General features: G+C 42.7%; 1 protein-coding gene across 6 annotated transcripts in view; it reads right to left on the bottom strand.

Moving 5' to 3' along the window:
- TANC2 (tetratricopeptide repeat, ankyrin repeat and coiled-coil containing 2) overlaps nt 1–23,483 on the bottom strand; it is a 315,530-nt gene that overhangs the window by 111,010 nt on the left and 181,037 nt on the right. For all 6 annotated transcript variants that reach the window (XM_060202531.1, XM_060202528.1, XM_060202527.1 and 3 more), the window contains 3 exons: nt 18,575–18,723; nt 10,521–10,707; nt 7,969–8,232 (listed from right to left, as the gene is read on the bottom strand). In XM_060202531.1, the coding sequence (XP_060058514.1) occupies nt 7,969–8,232; nt 10,521–10,707; nt 18,575–18,723 (600 nt within the window). The remainder of the gene's footprint in view (nt 1–7,968; nt 8,233–10,520; nt 10,708–18,574; nt 18,724–23,483) is intronic.

The following is a 23,483-nucleotide window of genomic DNA, read 5'->3' as shown; positions in this document are numbered from 1 at the left end:
GTCTAAATGTATTACTTATAACTTTATCATATAACCCAAAGTAATCTATCTTTTTTCTTTACTGAACCATTACTTTTCTTAATTCTACTTTCAGTTTCACTGTGTTTCATCATTTTTACAATTCTTATTCTTTCAGATACATTATTTATAGGCAAAGGAGGCAAATATTGGGAAGACCAGGCAGGAGACCTGTAGCCATTTGTTTTATTAATTGTTTATAGTCCTAGTCTTCCTTGTAGTCACTGGAATATGTTCTATTTTTTTTTTTTGAGGAAAGTCTTTAAGACTTTGTTTAACTTAGTAAAGAATTCCCCAGGCTCTATTTTCTCTGGTTTCCTGACTCCCTGACTGACTGTGTGTGCCTCTCAGCAATCACACACGCACGCTAAACTGGAGCGTCCACATTCTTATTAGACTAGACTGCGTTACTGATGGCGAGAAAATAATGATTTATTTGTTATGATTTGTCTTTAACTAGCCTAGTCCTTCAGGGTAAATAAGAGTGCCCCTCACATAGTGCTCAATATAGAACTGAATTCTAGACTAATCATACTGAGATACTGAAACCTGGCTGGTTCTATCCTCACTGCTCTGCTGAGTGCTTCAAAGACGGTAATAAGCCCAGCAACTCCATGACCCTATTTTCCATAAAACATACTCCTTTCTGCTATGCCATATGAATTACTTATGTTTACTTTTTGCATGCGTGGAGCCTTATGAAAGTGGGCTTCCTTGTTCTGTGCTGTGAACAGTGCCCAGCATGTGCAGCACACAGTGGGGAGATCCGTGTCTAGGCACGGGGAGATAGCTCGCCCAGTCGGGCACAGACCCCATTGGTGAGGCCTGGGCTGAGTCCTGGTGCCGCATGGAAGCACTGTGGACAGCAGCGGGGAGTTCCGTGGATGCCAGGATGGTGCAAGGGTGCTCCTTGTCCCTTGAAAATGAAAAAAACTGGCCTGGGGAGGCTGCTCAATGGTGGTATCAAGCATGCACAAGACCCTGAGTTTACTCCTTAGTGCAAGGAAAGAAAGGGAGAAATACTTGCCTAGAGACTGACTGACTGGGCCAGAGACGAGTTCAGCCTGCTAGAGCACCAGCTGCACGTCTGAGGTCCCAGAGGCCGCAGGTTCAGGCCCTGGCGCCACCTTATGCCAGAGTGACTTGTGCTCCGGTTCTGTCTCACAGACAAAAAAAGACTAATCGTATACTATAAAAACTTTATTTCTTCACTACACTGAAACAACTAACAAACAACAAATAACAAATTAGGTGTTGTCTCACTGGGTTGTTTGAAAGTTAAGCAATGAAAGAGGTAGTTTTAGAGCAACAGTGCCTTGCACACCATGACCCTTTATACAAGCGTCAATGACAGATGTGCAGGAACACACGTATTTCTGTCTCATGATGCTACTCTTACTGGGAAATTATGCTGGAAAAAAATCAAGATAAATCTGTCACATTAATAGTGTAGCCCTCAGTACACTTTCTAGGTAATCAGTAAATCGATGTGAATTGAGAAGCTAAAACAAATGCACAATAAAATGTTATATAAAAAGAAAACGCCTACAAAATCAACATCATTCAAAAGGCTTGCTTTCGGCAGGAAGAAAGCCATAGGAAAAGGGAGCATATATTTTGTTGAGATGCCATTAGACAGGACGAGCAGGCTCACATCTAACTGACATACTTTTTGGAAGTCAAAATAATTCAATACACAAGTGGGCAGAAAAATATTCAGCAGGCTACATTTGGTACAGAACATTCCAGAGGCAGTTCTCTACTGAGTGAGCTGTTTCTTGCTTGGTAGTTGCCATTAGTGCAGCAGATCTGAGTGAGGCAGCTGCCAATCTGGATAGCCTGAGCAGCGAGCCTGCAGTCACAGTGTTTGCAGGGCCTGGGCAAAAAGCCCTCTGCTGTGCTTACAACCCTGTGGCACAGAGCTGACATCCGACTGCTGAGAAGTCCACGCAGATTGTTGTTCTTTTGCAAACTCATTCCATTTTGGGCTGGCTCACTGAAACCTCCCAGAATTTCCTTTTGCATCTACCTGGGTTGAAAGATCCTTTTCTAGGGAGAATGTGTAGCTCCAGGCATTCATTAACAACTGGTGGCAAGAGTTTACTAGCTCAGCTCACTTCTGCTGCTTGTTCATTCCTGGACGAGCTTCTCATGGCCACACAAGCAGTGAGGCAGCGGTTGCAGGTTGCAGGCGAATACTCCCAGCTTCACAGTCTCCACCTCAGTGCCAACTCACTTTCCCACCTGAGGCTGGTCCTGGCATTTGACCCGGTGATGACTTCTGCCATGCGACCTTAATCCACAAAATCCCCCACTTCCTTCCAAACAACAGGTCTTTAACATATGCAGAGATACATACACTTGAAAAACATTTTTTTGTATTTCATGTTTTAGAATTCACAAGTGTATAATGACCTAAATTTGTTTACAGATGACCAAGTCACTCCCCCAACCTTCCCAAGCCTTACTGTTACAGACTACCATGACTCATCTCTTTCCATAGCTCAATTTTAGCTACTTCATTATTTACGTTAAAGATTTTAAGTTTTTGGTAGCTAGTACTATCTTCATATGTGCTAGACAGAACTTTCAACTAGTACATCTAACTACAGATTTCCTTTGAAGCCTTTTTTTCTAGAGGATACATTTAATTGACCAGTATTTATACTTAAGACTTCTATTTTAACAGTTAATAAAAGTACATGACTGCTTTGAAATTTCCATCCTATGTAATTCTTCCATTTATGCTGCCGTGTGTTAACTGCACAGAAAGCATCTTTAAACATATGCCATACATTTGTATACATGTTGGCTCCATTCTCTGTAGGCAATACTGTTATATAAGCCAAAGTTTTTAAAAAGTCATGTGTCTAGTACGGGAGACATAGCTAAGCGTGCACACACACACACGCACACACACGTGCACGCACGCACACACACGCACGCGCACACACACTCACACGTGTCATGTGCCCAGAGGCTGCCTGGTGATGGGCTAGTAGAGAGCACATGTTACGCACGCATGCACGCACACACACATGCACGCACACACACACACACACACACACACACACACACACACTCACACGTGTCATGTGCCCAGAGGCTGCCTGGTGATGGGCTAGTAGAGAGCACATGTCACGCACGCGCACGCGCACACACACACACACACACACACACACACGTGTCACGTGTCCAGAGGCTGGCTGGTGATTGGCTAGTAGAGAGCACACCTGTAGTGCACAAGGACCGAGGTGCACGCTCCCAGCCCCCACCCTCGAGGGGCGAGTCCCACAAGCAATGAAGCAGTGTTGCAGGCATCTCTTTCTTTCTTCCTCTATCTTTTCTTCCCTCTCAATTTGTCTGTTTCTATAAAAAAGTCAAGTGTATTTTTCATTCTTTTAAGATCAAAGATCTTATGGAACGATATAAAGAGTTTTACTCTTTAGTGTTCAGTTTGGTAGCAGCTTCTTCAAGGATTTTATACAATTCCTTGACAATTTCCTGCTACTGTGGTACTAGCAAGAGGACCACAGTCTTCCCCAAGCTGGGAGAAGCCGAGAAAAGCAAGGGGCAATTAAACAGCAACTGACTGCTTCAGGTGTTTGTTTTTAATGCAAATGGTATTTTCACATCTGACTTCTACACTATTTGGTATCTAAAGTAAACAATTGTGCTGCTCATACTGAGTGTAAGTTTAAAAAAGGCCACTGAAATAAAACCTGAATTGCGAAAAAGGCCTTTTATTGCTAGAACTCATCCCCCTCAACTTCACTGCTTAGAGCGATTTAATAAGTAAACACTGCAGAGGCCACACAGGCTCCTGTGCTGAACACAGGCTCCAGATCAGATCAAATCGATGAGGTTTACAGGCAACAATGCTTACACACATTTCCCATATTTGGGAGCTATTCTCTTCCCTGATCCAGCTTTCTAGCCCTTTTTCCAGCCATGACAGACAGACACCAGACACGGGGGTAGGGGTGGGGAGAGAGGGAGGAGGGAGGTGGAAAGAGACAGTGGGAAGGGGCACTCAGCACTGGGGTCCACCTGGTCTCAGAGCAGTTCTCATCCATGTGTTGCTGGGAATCGAGCCAGGTACACACAAGTGGACTCCACTCTACCAGTGAGCTCTCTCTCACCTCATTTCATTTCATTTCATTTCATTTCATTTCATTTCATTTCATTTCATTTCATTTCACTTTAAACAATAGAATGGTGAAGACAGTGGAACAATGTACAGAGAAAGCCATAATGAGTGAATTAAAAATATGGGTGCCAGGCAGTAGTGCAGCAGGTTAAGTGCACATGACATGAAGAACAAGGACCCTGTTCGAGCCCCTGGCTCCCCACCTGCAGGGGAGTCGCTTCACAGGTGGTAAAGCAGGTCTGCAGGTGTCTGTCTTTCTCTCCCCCTCTTTCTGTCTTCCCCTCCTCTCTCCATTCCTCTCTGTCCTATCCAACAACAATAATGACAACAATCACAACAACAAGGGCAACAAAATGGGAAAGAGGGCTTCCAGGAACAGTGGATTTGTAGGGCAAGCACCAACCCCAGCAATAATCCTGGAGGCAAAAAAAAAAAAAAAAAAAAAATCCAATATTTGAATGAAAATAAACTCCCCCCACAAAATCAGTTTTACAAAAAACACATTTTCTATTAGAAAGATTTTTTAAATGACACTAGATAGATTCATGAAATTTTTTGATAAACTGACCTCATCAAAATTCAAAATTCTTGTGCCCAAAATACCTTAAAAAGAAAAAAAAAATCTAAGTAGCAAGCTGAGAAAAGTATCTTGCAAAAATATCTCTGAGAATGATTTGTATCCAGAATAAACAATCAGTTCTTAGAATTCAATAAGAAGACAACAAAACCCAATAAAAACCACAAAAGGTCTGAATAGCTGTTTCACTAAGGAAGATACATGGACAGCTACTAAACACACAAAATAAGCTCAACATTTCTAGTCACAGGAAAATGCAAATTAAACCAAAATAAGATGGCATCTTACAGCTGAGAGTAACTATATTGAAAGGTAGGAAGTCAAGAACGACGGTGAGGCCGCAGAGAGTAATGTCCTACCACCGAGGCGCGGATGCAGACCAGTGGGAGGGCTGCCAGTGCCACTCCCAGGCGTGCGCCTACTGCACAGAAATGCACACATGTCCAGCCCAAGACCTGCACTTGTGCAGCAGCAACATTCACGACAGCCTCACACGGAATCCCCAGTTAGTCCACTGGGCAGAGATGACAGACAGCACAGACACACAATGCAATGCTATTTGAAACAACAGCACGAGGACTGTGGTCAAAACCATTCTGCTAAGCAAACAAATCAGACACAAAAGAACACAGGCGCCTCCACTTCACGAACGTCCACAACAGGCAAGTGCCTACAGACAGCGTCGGCAGCTGGCTGGTACTGGGGTGGGAGAAAAGAAACCTTATACGGAGCCAGGAATTCTGTCGGGAGGGATAAAGGACGGTCTCATGCCCACTGACGGCAGGCGGTGCACAACTGGGGCAATTACTTAGTTACCGATTTGTGCGACTGAGATGAATGAATTCTGCATTATCTGAAATATACTCCAATAATATTTGTCTTATAAGAAGAAGGCTAAAATTCACATAAAGAATGCTATTTCAGGCTTTTTTCTAGGCCATCAAGACCACCACTGTATTAAGATAGCAAAGAGAATTATTTTTGACCAGTTTGGATACTGATCCTAAGTTTTTACTCTCGATAAAATCCATTTGTTGACACTATTAAGTAATTTTCAATCAACAGTAAAATGACATTTCAGACAAAGATCTAGTTATGCTAAGACTGCTAAGTCAAAGGAACAGCTATTCTAGAAAGGCAGAGCATAACTACACTATGCTCTACCTATCTAATCCACTCGCCTGTCCGTCCGTCTGTCCGTCCGTCTGTCCTTCTGTCCGTCCATCCGTCCATCATCCATCCATCCATCCATCCATCCATCCATCCATCCATCCATCCACCCACCCTCCCATCCACCCACCCTCCCATCCACCTGTGTGTGTGTGATGTGGTTCAACTTTTCCAGATATGAAGAGGAAGAGAGAGACAGAGGGCGAGTGGCAAAGACAACAGCATCAAAGCTCTCCCAGCGCGGGAGGCCAGGCGCAACCCCAGGCCGCGTGCACGGCACAGCAGTGTCTGCTCAGGGAAGCTATCCGGCCACACCACACACTGACACTTCAAGTTGACCCAGAGAGATGGAGTCCCACACCAGGAGGCGGCTCAACCGGCAGTGTGTGCATACTGCCTGCACAGACCCAGGTCTGGGTCCCCAGTCAACACATGGGTGCGACTGCATGGCAAGGAGGGGCTTCTCACTTTTGGAGTGGTGAAGTGGTGCTGTGGTGTCTCTCCTCTCTCTGTCTCGTCACCCTCTGTTTAAAAGAAACAGAATGGCCATCTGGAGTGGCACAGTCATATAGGTTACATGTCTCAGTGGTAAACTTCAAGGAAGAAAAAAAGTTGATATATATGTCGCCTGAAAGTATATTAGCACAATACATTTTATATATGTCTTCACCATACAACTCACATTTAGATCAAGATATCGAAGGTTGTTTTAATTAATACTTTCACTAGGGGAACGCACCACTAATTAGTTAGTTCTACAACCACAGAAGTGCCATAGTTTTATCTGGTTTCTGAACTGTATAGAAACATATGCACTTGATAGAGTGTGAACTTGTTTCGGCCTGGCTTGTTTTGCTCAAGGTCATTTCTGTGAAATGTATCAGCGCTGCTGTCTGAAAAGCATTCTTTTTCACTGCTATTTACAATTTTCACTCTACTACTGACATCTGAATGGCCTACAGATTTTGGGTATTAAAAATAAAACAGGGGGCCAGGCAGTGGTGCAGCAGGCTAAGTGCACGTGGCACGAAGCACAAGGACCAGCGTAAGGATCCCGGTTCGAGCCCCCGGCTCCCCACCTGCAGGGGCGTCGCTTCACAGGCAGTGAAGCAGGTCTGCAGGTGTCTGTCTTTCTCTCCCCCTCTCTGTCTTCCCCTCCTCTCTCCATTTCTCTCTATCCTGTCCAACAACAGCAGCAGCAATGGCAACATTAACAAGGGCAACAAAATGGAAAGAAAAACAGATAAAAACTTTAATTATATTTGTCTTTTGTTAACTTAAGGATGTATTTTTAAGCACTCTGTGGAACTGCTACGCGTTAGGTTAAATGCACATATAGCTTGACGCAACTTTAATACATCTGTTGGAGCCGGGTGGTGGCACACCTGGTAGAGCACAGGCATTACAGTGTGCAAGGGCCCCGGCCCCGGCCCCTGGCCTCACCTACAGGAGGGAACCTGCACAGTGAAACAGAGCTTCAGATGTCTCTTTCTCTCTCCCTCTTTGCTCTCAATCTGTGAAATGGCAGAAAGCAGACTTTGCCGAGCATCCTTACAAAGCAGCCGGGCTCCTGGAGCACTGGCTGCACGTCCAGCTAATGAGCCTTCAGTGTCGCTCTGCTCTGCTGGAGCTGCCGGCACTGCAGATACCGCAGATGCTCCTCACAAACGCAGCAGGCAGTTAGGACTTTTCCGGCCAGATGGTCACAACCAACGTCTTCGAAAATTACAACCTCAAACTGACATCCTCCTAAAGACTTCTAATGTCAGGGGAAAAGTTTTAGCAATTCCAGTAACACTCTTTACAGCCCCGCCTCTGATGTTAGGTGCATTTTCACGCACTTTTCGAGCACCAGCAAGCCGTATCACTTGAGGAACACAAGTCCTTACCGGGGCTCAAAAAGAAACACACATACCAGGGAAACACAAAACAACGCGCTATCAGAGAAGAATGAAAAACTCAAACGCTCACACAGAGGGCTTCGTTTTCACTTTTAGATGCATCTATACATTCTAACAAAATGAAATTAATAGTTGAAAGAAATCCCACTTACCTGCTACTGAATTTGGCCGTGGCATCAGATACAGTGGAATAGACTGCACTGACTGTGACAAAACTGTCTGCAAGTTCCTCTCTGGGATCTCACTCAGACTATGCGTGGATGCGGCCATGTCTTCATCTACTCTGTGCAGGCAGGAGTCCGCGCTGGGCTTCCGAGACTGCCACGGCTTGAGGTTCCCTCCAGACCCTAATTCTTTATTGCTCTCTCCAACATACTTTGTGCGGTCCACATTTTCTGAATAGCTTGTCAAAGTAGCTGAAAAATAAGAGCAAAATAAGTTTAAAAAAAAACAAAAACCAAGAGATTTATCTGCTTCTTACTTTCTAAATTCAGAACTTGATGAGACTGTTAACATTAGTCGATGAGTTTCTGATGATCATTTCATCTATGTCAGCAAATTCAAAAAAATGAAATCAAAGTATAACCATCTCTTATATTTCCTTTAACAGATATATGTAAATAAACTCCAGAGATTCATGTATCAGAACTAAAGGAAGCACAACTAGGGCCTATCAGCGTGACAATTTCAGAATTTCACCAACAGGGAACTTCCCTAACTGCCATGAATTATTAGACTGTCCTAGAGGTCTCAAGAAGATCTCCAACTGTTTCCTCATACTTCCTCTCATTTCTCTCCTGGCCCTTCTCTAACAAAGAATTTGAGTGAAACAAGCGGCCCATAGCAGAAGCTAACACAGGAGATGGAATCTATCCAAATAAAAACAACGCAAAGTCCCTTTGTGCAGTTAAGTCACCTGGTCTTTAGCCTTCTCCTTCTCTCATTTAAAAAAAATGGTAGTAAATCATCCTTCAAATTAGATCTGTTACATACGAAGATACTTATTTTTATAAAGCAATGGAATTTTGGAAACATGAGGAGATAAAGAGGAATACTAGCTTTCAAAAGTCATAGCAAGATCCCATCAAAACATTTAGAACATATAAATACTAACCCTAAATGTACCTGGCCATGTAATGCTTCCTCTCTGAGAGCTAAACATTTGTGAACAATTTTTGTCTGATTTCTCAGCATCAACCCTACTGTTTGAGTGAGCCTACTTTTAAAGCTAAGTTGCGTGCATGGCCGCACAGAGGATGTGAGGTTACAGACATCCTGATACTATCAGCAGAAAGGCTTGTCTAGGGACTACAAAAGTCATCTTGCAAAAACTAATCACCAAGAGAGTAAAACTAATCAACAAGGAATTCTAATTTCTACAAATCCTTCATAATCCGGGAAAGTTCCTCTTGTATCCATCCGTACTCGGAGCAGTGCCCAGAAGGAGAAGACAGTGCCGGCCGGGCCACTCCGTCACCCTTTGCTTCCCTGTCATCTTCCCTCTCACAAGCATGTGCTGAGTGCACTCCACCCCCACACGCCAATCCTTAGAGGAGGTGTTCACCTTCTCCTTGAACTGTTCACTGCCAGCCAACACAAATGTCACTAGCTTTTGTGTATGAACTGTGCCCTGCAGCTTCTCTGTCGTCCTGTTAACTGCTCAGTATTAACCAAAAATGAATAAGCTTACCTGTTGGCGCTAAGGCTCCAAGACACTAGTAACTGCCCAATATCTAGACAAAGAAATATTTCCATGTGGTAACTTTGAGGAGGAAGCCAAATGAGGTAGAAATACATTGCTGTTTTGTTTTCAGTGTTGGGGCCTGGCTCATGTGCGGTTTCAGTGCTGGGCTGATCTTCCCCCAGTTTTTTCATTGGAGACGTATATGTGTACAGCCGTTAAGGAGAGAGAGGGAGAAACGCCACTGCATTGCCCAGCCCACCCTCTCATCTGTGGAGCTTCCCTAGTGCTACTGTGGTGCCCCTAGTTGGTGTCAGGGCTGACAGCAGGAGTTTTGCACATGGTAAGGTATGAATGAGCCTGCAGGTGAGCATCTCCTGGCACCTTAGACTCTAACTCAGTCATTCCCACACTCTCTCTCTCTCCCTCTCCCTCCTTCTTGGGTTTTGGTATTTGTTGGATACTCTCTTCTATTCCCCTTTCCTAAGACTCTGCCGTCCTGAGTCTGGTGGAGCTCTCCTGTCCTCGCTCTCTGCCCACGCGAGTGGCAGTTCTTCTGCTGTCTGCCGGCTCATCTCCATCCAGTTCCTTACTCAACCTGAATGTACCTGAAGAGTCTGGACGCAGCCCTATTTTCTATTTTCTTTTCTTTGACTTCTTTAGATTGCTCATTTTTCCAATACTTGGCTTATCTCCACTTGACTAATTCTCAGCCAGAATGGAAGACGCAAGAAGTCTGTGACCAACAGAACACCCACAGACTCTACTAGCTCAGTGAGGGTGCACGTCTATCAAATCACGTGAATGCATGCACTTGCTCTTCACCCTATGTTAGCAAGCTCTAATAAACGAGTAGTGAAGCAGGCAGGACGGCCTTCTTTCTAGGGCACCGTTAGAAGAAGAAAGACAAGTTCTCATATGCACCTCGGCATCTTAAGAGCGGGATTTTTAAAACACATTTCAACTTGACGCAATTGATATACAAAGAAAGACACAAAGTGATCAATAAAAAAACCAACTCACCAATGATGCCACTGTCTCTGCTTTCCAGAGTGGAGGTTGGACTAGTGACAGCCCCATAGCTGCAGTCCTTGGCAGCTGCGCTTGTACTGACAGGTGGGAGGGTGGAGCAGGGGCTATTAGCTGGTGGGGAGGCAGTGCTGCTAGTCAGGGTAGAACAAGGACTTATCCGCTGGGTGATAGCTGAGGTCTAAAAGTTGAAATGAAAAAGTGAGATAAACCGATCAGCTGTGGACATAAACTGCATCTTAAAAAGGAGAAGAACAAAGCAGAATTCATCTTATAGTCAGTCACATACACACTTCAGCAAGAAGCAGCAGAAACCATCTACTCCCAGCTTTCACAGCTCTCAGCTCTATTTGCGGTGCCTGCTGGGACAAGATTCTTCGGTCAAGGAGGAACCTGGTACATCTAACATGAGCAGAGACTGGCAAACTGTTTGGCTGAGGAAATCTTTAGTGACAAGTATTTCAAGTTTTCCTTGCTATTTCGAATCAGTAAGTTTACCAAGCACATGGAATCAGTGATTGCTGGTTTCCAGCTATGTACAATTTCAGGAGTACAGTTTTACACCCCGTATGTGTAGAGACTCCACGTCCTTCCCCAGAAAGATTCCCTCCACAGCTCCTCTCCTGCCCTCCTTGGCTCCCTCTAGCACCTACCACAGTTTTCAATGTGACTAAGGATTATTCTTAGTATTGTGTTTTTCTCTTGCAGAATTTTGTTTTATTAGTATTTTTCTTTGATAGAAAAAAATTTTGCTGTCAAAATGTAGGTCTTAATGCAAGTAAAGGATTTTTAGATACACAGGATGCAAACTGGAGAACACAGATACATTCAATCTATATCTTATTCTATGAAACCTGTCTAGTATAAGAGATCAATGAACAGTACTTCACTTCACATCTGAAGAATTTCCCTACAGAAACTGATTATAGACAGAGATAAGTTTGTATCTGGATCAGTTCTTTGAGGTTTTTGATGGGAAGGAAGGAATAAATCACCAAAAATATTGATGGTTAATAAATTCTGGTTTATGAAATTTAATGATCAATGACGTTTTGTAGCTATTTGTACCATACAAATTCCTAGAATATATACAAACCAGTGACAAAATTACAGCAAGTAATGAAAAATCGACATCTTTAAATAGTAAGATTTTAAAGAAAGCTTCAAGTTTCTTAATATAGACTATTCATAATATCCTTGCACAAATCAAAAATTTACATTTAATAATTTTGTTATGAGGATATTAAGACTCACTGAATCATCCTAAAATGATTTCCTAGTACAATCTAGATTTAATAACTAAGTTGAAACCAATTTTGATTTTAATTTAATAACCAAGTTATAAAAGATGTATTTGACTAACCAAGCAAAACTGATGTTCTCAGAATCCTGTAACCAAGAAAATCTTTTATTTGTATTTATTTTTATTTATCTGGGGCCTTATACATGTGTGATTTCATTGTTCTAGACTGCTTTTTAAATTAAGACCAGAAGAACAGAGAGGGAAGGCCTGGACTATTAAACAATTTGTTCTACTTTATATCTTAATGCTTTTCAGCCTCCAAGCTGCAGATGCTACCATGACACCAACCCGACTTCCCTGGGCAGACGCCTTCATCAATATGTCCTGGAGCCCCACCTCCCCAGAGCCCTGCCCACTAGGGACAGACAGACACAGGCTGGGGGTGTGGAGCCACCTGCCAACACCCATGTCCAACGGAGAAGCAGTTACAGAAGCCAGAACTCCCACCTTCTGCTCCCCACAATGACCCCGGGTCCCTGCTCCCAGAGGGATAAAGAACCGGGAAGCTTCCAATGGAGGAGATGGGGTGCAAAGCTGGTGGTGGGACCTATACCCCTCTTATCCTATGGTCTTGTTCTTCTTCTAGCGTTTGCCCTTCTTATGAAATCAGCAACAATAAAATAAAATTTGAAAATAATAAAACATCACCCAGAAGCAGTGGAATAGTACCCCCAAAAAGCCACGACAGAGAGACAGAGGGGGAGAGAGAGAGAGAGAGAGAGGACAATCTGTATTTGTTAATCTGCTATTTAGTTCAGAAATCATAAAATTAACATGATTTCCTACTTGTTAGTAATCTAAGACTAGAAATTCCAAAAATAATCTAGTCATTCTCTTCTGTCATTCAAAAATCACTTCAACAAATATATCAACTAACTTCATTATTAATATTATACACTTGTGTAATGCTTTATAGTTTAGAATTTTGTTTCACTTTCTCTTTGTTAGCCAAGAATGAAGAGCAATAATGATTATCATTTTCCTCATTGAAGAAGTATAAAAGTGAAAATATCCTAAGGGGGAAAATGCAGTATTTTCCCCTCAGTCTTTAGCTCCTGCAACTATACGTATAGAAAGACTGCGAGGAACATCTCCAGAAAACAGAGTTTTATTCGAGTCTCGGGACTGAGGAATAACCTTGATTACACCATTAACAGTGACAGAAAAGAGAAAATATGGAGTTGCAGACACATGGTGCACATCTGCTGAATGGTTCTGCTCAATGTTCTGAGCAGACCACCCCCTTCTCTATTTACTGGGGTACGTGTGTACACAGCTATGCCACACGCACAATTTTTAAAAGGATTTATATCTATATCTTAAGAGTATATAAACACCGTAAGGGTACACATAACTGAATGATCTCTCTCCTGGTATGTAGACTGCTCTATATCAGACTTGTCATCAATTCTAGGATTGTATCAGATTCTGTGTTTACTCTGCAACTCCCAACCTCACCCCAAGGATGGAGGAATAGTTCAGATATGATAACTGTCTACTCGCCTGAAGGGCTTCTAACCCATTTGTCCGTGTTTGACCTGATACAGCCAAAACACTCCTTGGGGCTGGAGGCTGGGGACAAAAGGCAGAGACAGCAAAGAATTTCTCACATATCTGGTTCCAATAAGTGATCAGGCATTATAAATCACAAGGTCCCCAACAATACATATCAATTATATTGTTTATTCTTTCACATCTTTTATATTTGTGGTACTTTACAATTCATAAAGTAATTAAAAAATTTTTTTAAATATTTATTTTATTTATTTATTCCCTTTTGTTGCCCTTGTTGTTTTATTGTTGTAGTTATTATTGTTGTTGTCGTTGTTGGATAGGACAGAGAGAAATGGAGAGAGGAGGGGAAGACAGAGAGGAGGAAAGAAAGACAGACACCTGCAGACCTGCTTCACCACTTGTGAAGCGACTCCCCTGCAGGTGGGGAGCTGGGGTTCGAACCGGGATCCTTATGCCGGTCCTTGTGCTTTGCGCCACCTGCGCTTAACCCGCTGCGCTACCGCCCGACTCCCCATAAAGTAATTTTATATTCATGACTGACTTTCACACTCAGATGTTACTACTTCATGTTATATGAGGATGCTACAGTGTAACTGTTAAAACCATAGGACACACAGGCAGACTGCCTGAAGGAGAATATTATTCCATTACTTTCTGACAATGTTTCCACTGTTTTTTTTTATTATTATTTTTAAAGTCTAAGAACTGTAATGCCAATGGTTCTCAAACCACTTGGTATTAAAGCTTCATGAGCTTGGATATACAGGGAATGCAGAGGTCACATAGGCTCCTAAGCTGAATATGGGCCCCAGATCACATCAAATTGATGGGGTTTACAGTCAACAATATTTACACACCTTTCCCATACTTGGGAGCTACTCTCTTCCCTGATCCAGATTTCTGGTCCTTTTTCCAGCCATGACATTATCTCCCCAGACAATAATTTGGATCCACCTGCATATAAGATGTCAGGCTCAGGGGGAAAAAACCTAGTATAGCCACAGGCCCTTTGCAATATAACTAAAATATGCCTACTAGCTATCTACAGAATGGAGCACCCCCCCCACACTCTTCATCTGCACTATTCCAGCGCTTAGGTTCATGATTAGTCAACAACTTGTCTGGCTTTATATGTTAACTCTCTTTTCAGCCACCAGGTTCTAGATGCTATCATGATTCCAACCAGACTTCCCTGGATAGACGACCCCACCAATATGTCCTGGAGCCCCGCTTCCCCAGAGCTCTTCCCCACAAGAGAAAGACAGGCTGGGAGTATGGCTCAACCTGCCAACACCCACGTTCAGCGGGGAAGCAGTTACAGAAGCCAGATCTCCCACCTTCTGCATCCCACAATGACCCTGGATCCATACTCCCAGAGGGATAAAGAATAGGAAAGCTATCAGGGGAGGGGAGGGGATACAGAGTTCTGGTGGTGGGAATTGTGTGGAGTTGTACCCCTCTTATCCTATGGTTTTGTCAGTGTTTTCTTTTTATAAATAAATAAATGAATAAATAAAAAAGAAGCTTCAACTATAGTGCACATGAAACAGCCAATACAGAAGAAGCATATAGCAAATGCGCGCATTATTACCTATGAAAAGCCCACAACTCAAAGACACTAAGTCATGTGTCAGACCCCACAGACTCATGGCGTCATTCCCAGATCACTGCGACAGGCTCTGTGATATGTATGGAACATTCCAAAAACATCGTGCACACATTCCAGCATCTGAAGAAAAGTGGCTTCTTAGAAACAACAGGGTCTGGGGCCCAGATGGTGGCATACCCAGTTAAGTGCATGTAGTACTCAGCGCAAGGACCTGAGCAAGGATCTGGGTTCGAGCTCCCAGCTCCCCATGTGCAGGGGGGACACTTTACAAACAGTGAAGCAGGCCTGCAGGTACCTCTCTTTATTTCCCCTCTCTAGCTGCATCTCCTCTCTCAATTTTTCTCTGTCCTACTCAATAAAATGAGAAAAATCACTGCCAGGAATAGTGGACTCGCAGTGCCCACACCAAGCCCAACAATAACCCTGGAGGGGAGGAATAAGAAACAACAGCCTTCTCAGAAAATATGCAAACTGAAAGACGTAAGACTCATGCGATGCTGCTAGGTCCTTATTAAGACAGCCTTATTTTAAACTGATTATCAAGAAGTAAGAAACAAAATGCTTTCTTTGTATCAACAGCCTCCAATATCATTCCCTTTATTCATCACGGAGCATGACATATTGACAGTCATAATATAAACTGATCTAAACAAAATGTGTGTCTAGGGCTGGCTGGTGGCACACAGGTTGAGCACACACATTATCATGTGCAAGGACCTTGTTTTGAGCTCCCACCCCCCACCTGCAGAGGAAAACTTCATGAGCAGTGAAGCAGGTCTGCAGGTGTCTGTCTTTCTCTCTCCCTCTCAACCTCCCCCAGCCTCTCTCAATTTCTCTCTGTCCTATGAAATTAAATAAAAAGAAAGAAAAAAGGAAAAATGGCCACCGGCAGCAGTGGGTTTGTAGTTCTGGCACTGAACTCCAGTGATATCCTTGGGGGGGGGGAATCTCTATTTTATTATTTTATGTTATTGTTTTTTACTGGAGCACTGCTCAGCTCTGGCTTATGGTGGTGCAGGGGACTGATCCTGGGACTTTGGAGCCTCAGGCATGAGATTCTCTTTGCAGAACCATTGTGCTGTCTCCCCCGTGAGGGAAAATAAATCTCTGCCATCGTGAAACCTAAATGAGAAGCAGATCTATATAAACCCTGCACAGCTAGCGCTAAATATGCACTGTCACGGAGCAGTCAGAGCTACGAAGAAAATAGTGATACATGTGGTTAGAGTTACGGGCAGGTGTTACGAGATAAAATAAAGGAGATCCCTTGTAAGGACAATGCTTAAGTAGTACTGAGTGTGAAGGCAGTGAGTGATGTGGGGAATCATTCCAATCTAAAAAAAGGCCTACGTGTTACCGGAGAGTCACAGGTGAAAGAGGCAAGAGTAGCAGAATAGGCAGGCATGGTTATTTGTACAGTGAATGTTTACTGAATGGTAGACGATTTTCTAGGTACACAGGATAGAGCAGTAAATCAAAGAGATAGAAAGTTCCAGGGGTTTTAGTTTCCCATCCTCTCTGTGAGTTGTAGTCTAGGCAGCCATTCTTTGCACTATTAAGCGGAAGCAGTAGCACAATGAGGTGAGATCTAGCATGTATTTTGAAGACCTACATGACTGCTGTAATACTGGCTGTGGAAGAAGCAGAGGAAAGCCACGAACGGCTCCAATGCATCTGTTTTTATCTTCTCAGTGACGCCGCTATTCTAATAGGACACACTACAGAGAGTAAAGATTCTGAGAAAAAGGGGTGAGGTCCAGTTTCTGACATGCCAAATGCACCTAGACATATAGAAAAGGTAGTACAGAAAGCTGAATATATAGACCTAGAGTTAATGAGAAGGCAGGGCTCAGATAATTCAGAGATTAATAAAGTATATAAAGACAGAAGAATGGAGGAGTTTCAATGTGATTATCTTCAGACGTGAATTTTATAGAAACTTCCCAGGTGACTTTAATGGGTGGCCAGTGAGATCAGTGACTTAAGGAATGAGGATACAGAGGTCAGAGGAAAGAGCCCTGGAGACAACATGGTCTAGAAATACAGCTTTCAAACAATCTTTATACACTTCCTTAGTTTATGACAAAACTAATATGACACAGAAAACCAAATTCTTATTAAGATATGCAATTTTAAGTCAGTCATCTTCTAAGAATATGACATCTCTTTTAAAAAGTAAGACCACACCAATGAATCTGAGTGAAGGACTTCTTTTGGACATTTATAATGAAAAGAATGGAAATAAACAAAAGAAAAAAATCTGAGATAGTTATTTTCAGTTTGTTGGTTTTCATTTTTTTTCTAAAATATTTAGATCATGAATTTTTCAGACTTTCTACTTCTCTCTCTCTCTTTCTTTTTTTCCTTTCTTTTTTTGCCAGCACTAGGGCCCTGCCACTCCGGGCTAACTTTTTCAGAGATACAGAGAGAGCTGTCGTGGCTTTGAGGTTCCCTTTCAGAGTCTGGTCCTATTTTTCTAATGTGAGTTTAAAATCAAATTTTTGGTCACATATTTAACTAGATATAATTTTGTTCCACTGTGTTTCCAAACATTTCTTTAAGTATTTACTTTTATTACATGTGAGAGACAATAGAGCACTATGTCCCTGGGGTTGAGCTGGGAACCTCAGGCATGCAAGTTCAATGCCTTACCAGCTGAGCTATGTCCCCAGTCACTTTACTGTGCTGTATTATGTATTTGAGGTTTTTCCTAATTTTGTGTCATCTCCTGACTGATTAAAAGGCTATTTAAAAGCACACGAATGTCCAAATGTTTGGGATTTTAAACTATCTTTTGGTTATCTTTTTCTACATAATAATTTTGTGATTAAGTATATTGTTAGCTGATAACTGGAATCTGTTGAAATCTGTTGAGTACTGTTCTGCAGCTCAGAGTATCACCAGTGTGGGAAGTAATCAACATGTACTTGGAATGCAAGTTCTCGGTGTGTGCTGAAATATATGCCAACTTTGTTGGTTTATTTACTTACTTACATAGTTATCTCCTCACTCATTCAATAAACGAATCAATATTTTTAAGTGGCTTTTTCAGCCTAAGAAGAAAGCTACAATAAGTTTTTTTTTTTTTCCCCCCTCCAGGGTTATTGCTGGGCTCGGTGCCTGCACCATGAATCCACCGCTCCTGGAGGCCATTTTTTCCCCCCTTTTGTTGCCCTTGTTGTAGCTTCGCTGTGGTTATTATTATTGCCTTTGTTGATGCAATTCGTTGTTGGATAGGACAGAGAGAAATGGAGAGAGGAGGGGAAGACAGAGAGGAGGAGAGAAAGACAGACACCTGCAGACCTGCTTCACCGCCTGTGAAGCGACTCCCCTGCAGGTGGGGAGCCGGGGGCTCGAACCGGGATCCTTACGCCGGTCCCTGTGCTTTGCGCCACATGCGCTTAACCCACTGCGCCACCGCCCGACCCCCAGCTACAATAAGTTTTATGAATTAAAAACTACAGAGTATACATTAAAATTGAGCTCTCGGTCCAGACTGTAAAAGGCATTCAATAACTGGGATTCTTTTACGCAGAGTAAACATCTCTTGACATTGTCCCCTCCTGGGTGTGACAGAGGATCTGTTCTAACGCTCCACGCAGTTGGCAGTAAGCAGTTTACCTGACTTTCATCCTGGATTTCCATGCTGTACTGCTCACCCGGCTGAACTTCTGTGACTTTCTCTCCAAGGAGGAAACCAAGACGAGTCATGAGTGTGTTTGCTGCCTCATCTACAGACGGAGGGGGGCCAAGTTCCTGCTCAGCATCACCTGTAACAGGAACACATTAAGACCCTGAATCATTCAGAATGTAAAGATCTAGTTTTGCAACTATTCTTAGAATTAATTCGGTCATTTCCTTAGTTTCTCATTCAAATCCAAAGTTACAAGGCCTTTATCTAGCGTCTGCCCACTTTTGAAGATAAGTGATATGCACCAGTCATTCAGATAGTCCTTGGAAAGTCTGAGTTTGAGAAAAATTTTTTGTAACTTACATAATAGAAAAGTTTCCCATGTCTGTGATATTTAAACATTCTAAACACAGCCATAGTCCTGGGAACTAATTATTAATCATAGTCGCCACCTTCCCTCAGTCTCGACTTGTTATCACCATTTGTGTGATTTTTTTTTTTTTACTTTGAAATCACTTCAATCTTACAAATAGTTTGCAAGAAAAGTGCACTCTGTCCCCCAAAGTACATCAAAGCACAGATAAGACCCCATGAGCCCCAGACAGTATGTATCTCCTATCAACAAGGACCTTTTCTAACATAATCTCAATGCCAACACAACAATCAAGAAACTAACATTTCCCATATTATGATCTCATTCACAGACTCCACTTCAATTTCTGCAGTTGTTCCCTGAAATGTCCTTGCTAGCAAAAGGGTTCAGTTTAGGCTTATGGAATGCATTTAGTCCTCAAGTTCTCTTCAGCTCCTAAAATCTAGAAACGTTCTTTGTTATTTTAATAATTTCCAAGACCATGCAGTTTGGATATTAGAGGTCAAATGCTTTGCACAATGTTCCTCAGCTTGAATTTGCCTCGTGATTGTTATAAGGTTACACATTACCTTATAGGAACATTACTACAGTGATGCTTTCTAACTTCGATGATTTGCTTTATGACTTGTTTACTCATCTTTGAAACTAGTGACCAAAACAATATATCCATGCTAAAATAGAAAACTGTACACCTGAAATGTTTCACTTGATAAAGATGTTTTAGACAAATAGAAACTGAGTTTATCACCAATAGATCCTAGCTAGTGAAAATACTAGAGAATACACGTCAAAAAACAAACGACTCAACTAGAATAGAGATGTGAGAAAGATGATAAAAGAACTGCTAAATAATTAGCCAAGTATAAAAATAAAACCACGATATACCACTACATCTGTGTATGCGGACTGCACATACTCAGAATAATCGTGATGAGTTTGATCATGGGTGAAAAGAACTAAGTGACAGGAAAAGAGCAGAGTGAACAATTTATAGGTTCAAACTTCTTTGTGACAGCAACACAAATATGCAACTCTAACACCAAAACCGAGTGAGTGGAGTATACGCAACATTGTTTTAAGAGTGTGTAGAAGGACAGGGGAGATAGTATAATGGTTCTGCAAAAAGACTTTTATGCCTGTTATGCCTGAGGCTCCAAGGTCCCAGGGTTCAATCCCACACAGCTCCGTAAGTAAGAGCTGAGTTTAAAAAAACAAAAAAAGTGTATCAAGTTTTTTGGTCACTACCAGGTCACTTACTCCATCACCTGGAGCCTTCATCAGGGAGTCCTGGGATTCTTACACAGACATGATGGGCCTAGACCTCTAACAGATCCCTCTCTCCACTGTCACTGGTCATCTCCATCGGGAACATAATAATGGACCCCTCTGTGGGCCCCTATAGGACCTTGCCCTCAATGTGGATCAACAGTGGTAGGGGCTGTCCCATTCTCCAAAGGGAGGCTGGGCAACAGACTCTCCCACTCGAGGAGTATGGATATTGAAATTAGTGCAGCCTGAAATGTTCCTAGAATGTGAGCTCAGACCTACAGGGATGCGGACGTTACACAGGTTTCTGTGCTAGATATGGGCCCCAGATAACATTGATGGGGTTCACAGTTAATAGTATTCACATACTTTCCCCATGTTTGGGAGCTACTCTCTGCCCTGATCCAGCTTTTTAGTCCTATTCCCAACTCTGACACCATCTTCCCAGACAATACCTTTAGCCCACCTGGCATATTAGTTGTTGGGCTCATGCAAAAATTAGTAAAGTCATGGGCCCTTGGAATATACCTAAATTAGATCTACTAGCTTTCTCCAAAATGGAGATCTCAAATCTCATCTGCAATATTCCTGCCTTTAGGTTCCTGGTTACTTAATAATTTGTTCTGCTTTATATCTTAGTGTTTTTCAGCCACCAAGTTGAAGATGCTACCATGACGCCAACCTGACTTCCCTGGGCAGACGACCTCGCCAATGTGTCCTGGAGCTCTGATTCCCCAGAGCCCTGCCCCACTAGGGAAAGAGAGACAGGCTGGGAGCATGGATCCACCTGCCAACGCACATGTCCAGCAGAGAAGCAATGACAGAAGCCAGACCTTCCACCTTCTGCACCCCACAATGACCCTGGATCCACACTCCCAGAGGGATAAAGAATAGGGAAGCTGGGAGGCGGGGCTATGGAGCAGCAGCTGCTGTGTTTCTCTCCTCTCCACTCTGGGGTCAACTAGAAACACCAAAGGAGACCACCTGGGACGGCAACAAGACAGGACCAGAACGACTTCAGGAACCCACCAAATCACTGGTGAGTGCAAACACGTGTGGCTCCTGGTCAGAGAGGAGCCTAGGGAGAGATTAACTGGCTGGGAACAGTTCGCAGTTGAGACACCGCCTCCAGTCTGTTTCACCAACAAGGGGATGGCTGAAGGGAAGAGAGGACTCCCCTGAGACTCAACAAATCCAGCTGTGAGTCTCCATTGCTACTGCCCTCAGAATCTGCGGGAAAAAACAAATCTGGAGCAGTGGCAGGGAGGCCCTGTGTGTTACACCAGGGGACAGAGAACTAACGAGGAAATTCAGAAGACCTGTACCTCGGTGGCCTATCTGTGGGGCTGTGAGAGTCTCTTTGCATAGCCACTGGATTATCTCTGCCCCACCCTGCTTTACCTCTTGGTCAGGAGTCAGTGATTAAGCTAAGAAGCCTCCTTGTAGTTTAAAAGCCCCCAGGCTCCCACACCCTACAGGGAAGAAAAAGCACAAAAGAGGCTTTTAAGCCACTGTGCTCCAACTCAGGGATTAAAATACTATTGAAACAACTGTCAATTTCCACAACTGTGAACCCTTTAATTACCTTACTTAGACACAAGTCAATCCAGGCAAGAGTGAGCAGTAATTTGAAAAGTACTGAGAGAGGGACCCCATAATATACTATATAAAATGGTTAAACCAACAAGAAGAAATATTGGAGAAATGAACCAGGACAAGAGTCCAGCTAAAAGGCCCCAAAGGTTGAAGCACAAAATAATGAGGTCAACATCCAAACACTAGTTAAGGAAATAATCACAGGAGTGAGTAAAGAGTTTGAAAGAATTGTCATCGGCTCAACAGTACACAAATAATCACAGGAGTGAGTAAAGAGTTTGAAAGAATTGTCATCGGCTCAACAGCACACTTCTTAACAATCTCTGGGTCAAAGAGGAAATCAAGGAAGAAATCAAAATGTTTCAAGACTTCAATGAAAATGAAGACACAAGCTATCAAAATATTTGGGACACAGCTAAGGCAGTCCTGAGAGGGAAGTTCATAGCTAAACAAGCACACATTATTAGAAAACAAGAAAGGGAGTCGGGCGGTAGCGCAGTGGGTTAAGCGCAAGTGGCGCAAAGCGCAAGGACCGGCGTAAAGATCCTGGTTCGAACCCCGGCTCCCCACCTGCAGGGGAGTCGCTTCACAGGCAGTGAAGCAGGTCTGCAGGTGTCTGTCTTTCTCTCCTCCTCTCTGTCTTCCCCTCCTCTCTCCATTTCTCTGTCCTATCCAACAACAACGACATCAATAACAACAACAATAATAATAACAACAATAAAACAAGGGCAACAAAAGGGAATAAATATTAAAAAAAAAAAAAAAAGAAAAAGCACAAATAAACAGCCTGATTGCACATCTTAAAGACCTAGAAGAAGAACAACAAAGGAACCCTAAAGCAACCAGAAGGACAGAAATCACTAAAGTTAGGGCAGAAATAAGTAACATTGAGAATAAGAAAACCATACAAAAGATCAATGAAAGTAAATGTTGGTTCTTCGAAAGAGTGAACAAAATTGACAAAGCTTTAGCCAGACTCACAAAACAAAAAAAGGGAGAAGATCCAAATAAATCAGATACTAAATGAAAGAGGAGATATCACAACAGACACCGCAGAAATTCAACATATCATGCGAGGCTTCTATGAACAACTATATGCCACCAAGCTAGAGAACCTGGAAGAAATGGACGATTTCCTAGATACCTACCAACTTCCAAAACTAAGAGGAAGTGGATAACAAGAACAGGCCCATCACAGCCAATGAAATTGAAACAGTTATCAAAAATCTCCCCAAAAATAAAAGTCCTGGACCAGATGGTTTTACAAATGAATTCTACAAAACCTTCAAAGAAGAACTAATACCTCTATACTTTTAAAAGTCTTCCAGAAGATTGAAGACACTGGAATACTCCCAGCCAGCTTCTATGAAGCCAGTATCACTCTGGTACCAAAAGCAGACAGGGACACAACCAAAAAAGAAAACTACAGGCCAATATCTCTGATGAACATAGATGCTAAAATGCTGAACAAAATTCTAGCCAACCGGATACAGCAGTATATCAAAAAGATTGTTCACAATGACCAACTGGGGTTTATCCCAGGCATGCACGGTTGGTTTAATATATGTAAATCAATCAACGTGATCCACCACATCAACAAAAGCAAGACCAAAAACCACATGGTCATATCAATAGATGCAAAGAAAGCCTTTGACAAAATACAA

This window comes from Erinaceus europaeus, chromosome 12, assembly GCF_950295315.1.
Source record: "Erinaceus europaeus chromosome 12, mEriEur2.1, whole genome shotgun sequence".
NCBI classification, from domain to species: Eukaryota; Metazoa; Chordata; class Mammalia; order Eulipotyphla; family Erinaceidae; genus Erinaceus; species Erinaceus europaeus.
Note: the sequence above shows the minus strand (reverse complement) of the source record. Positions and strands in the feature narration are given on the sequence as shown.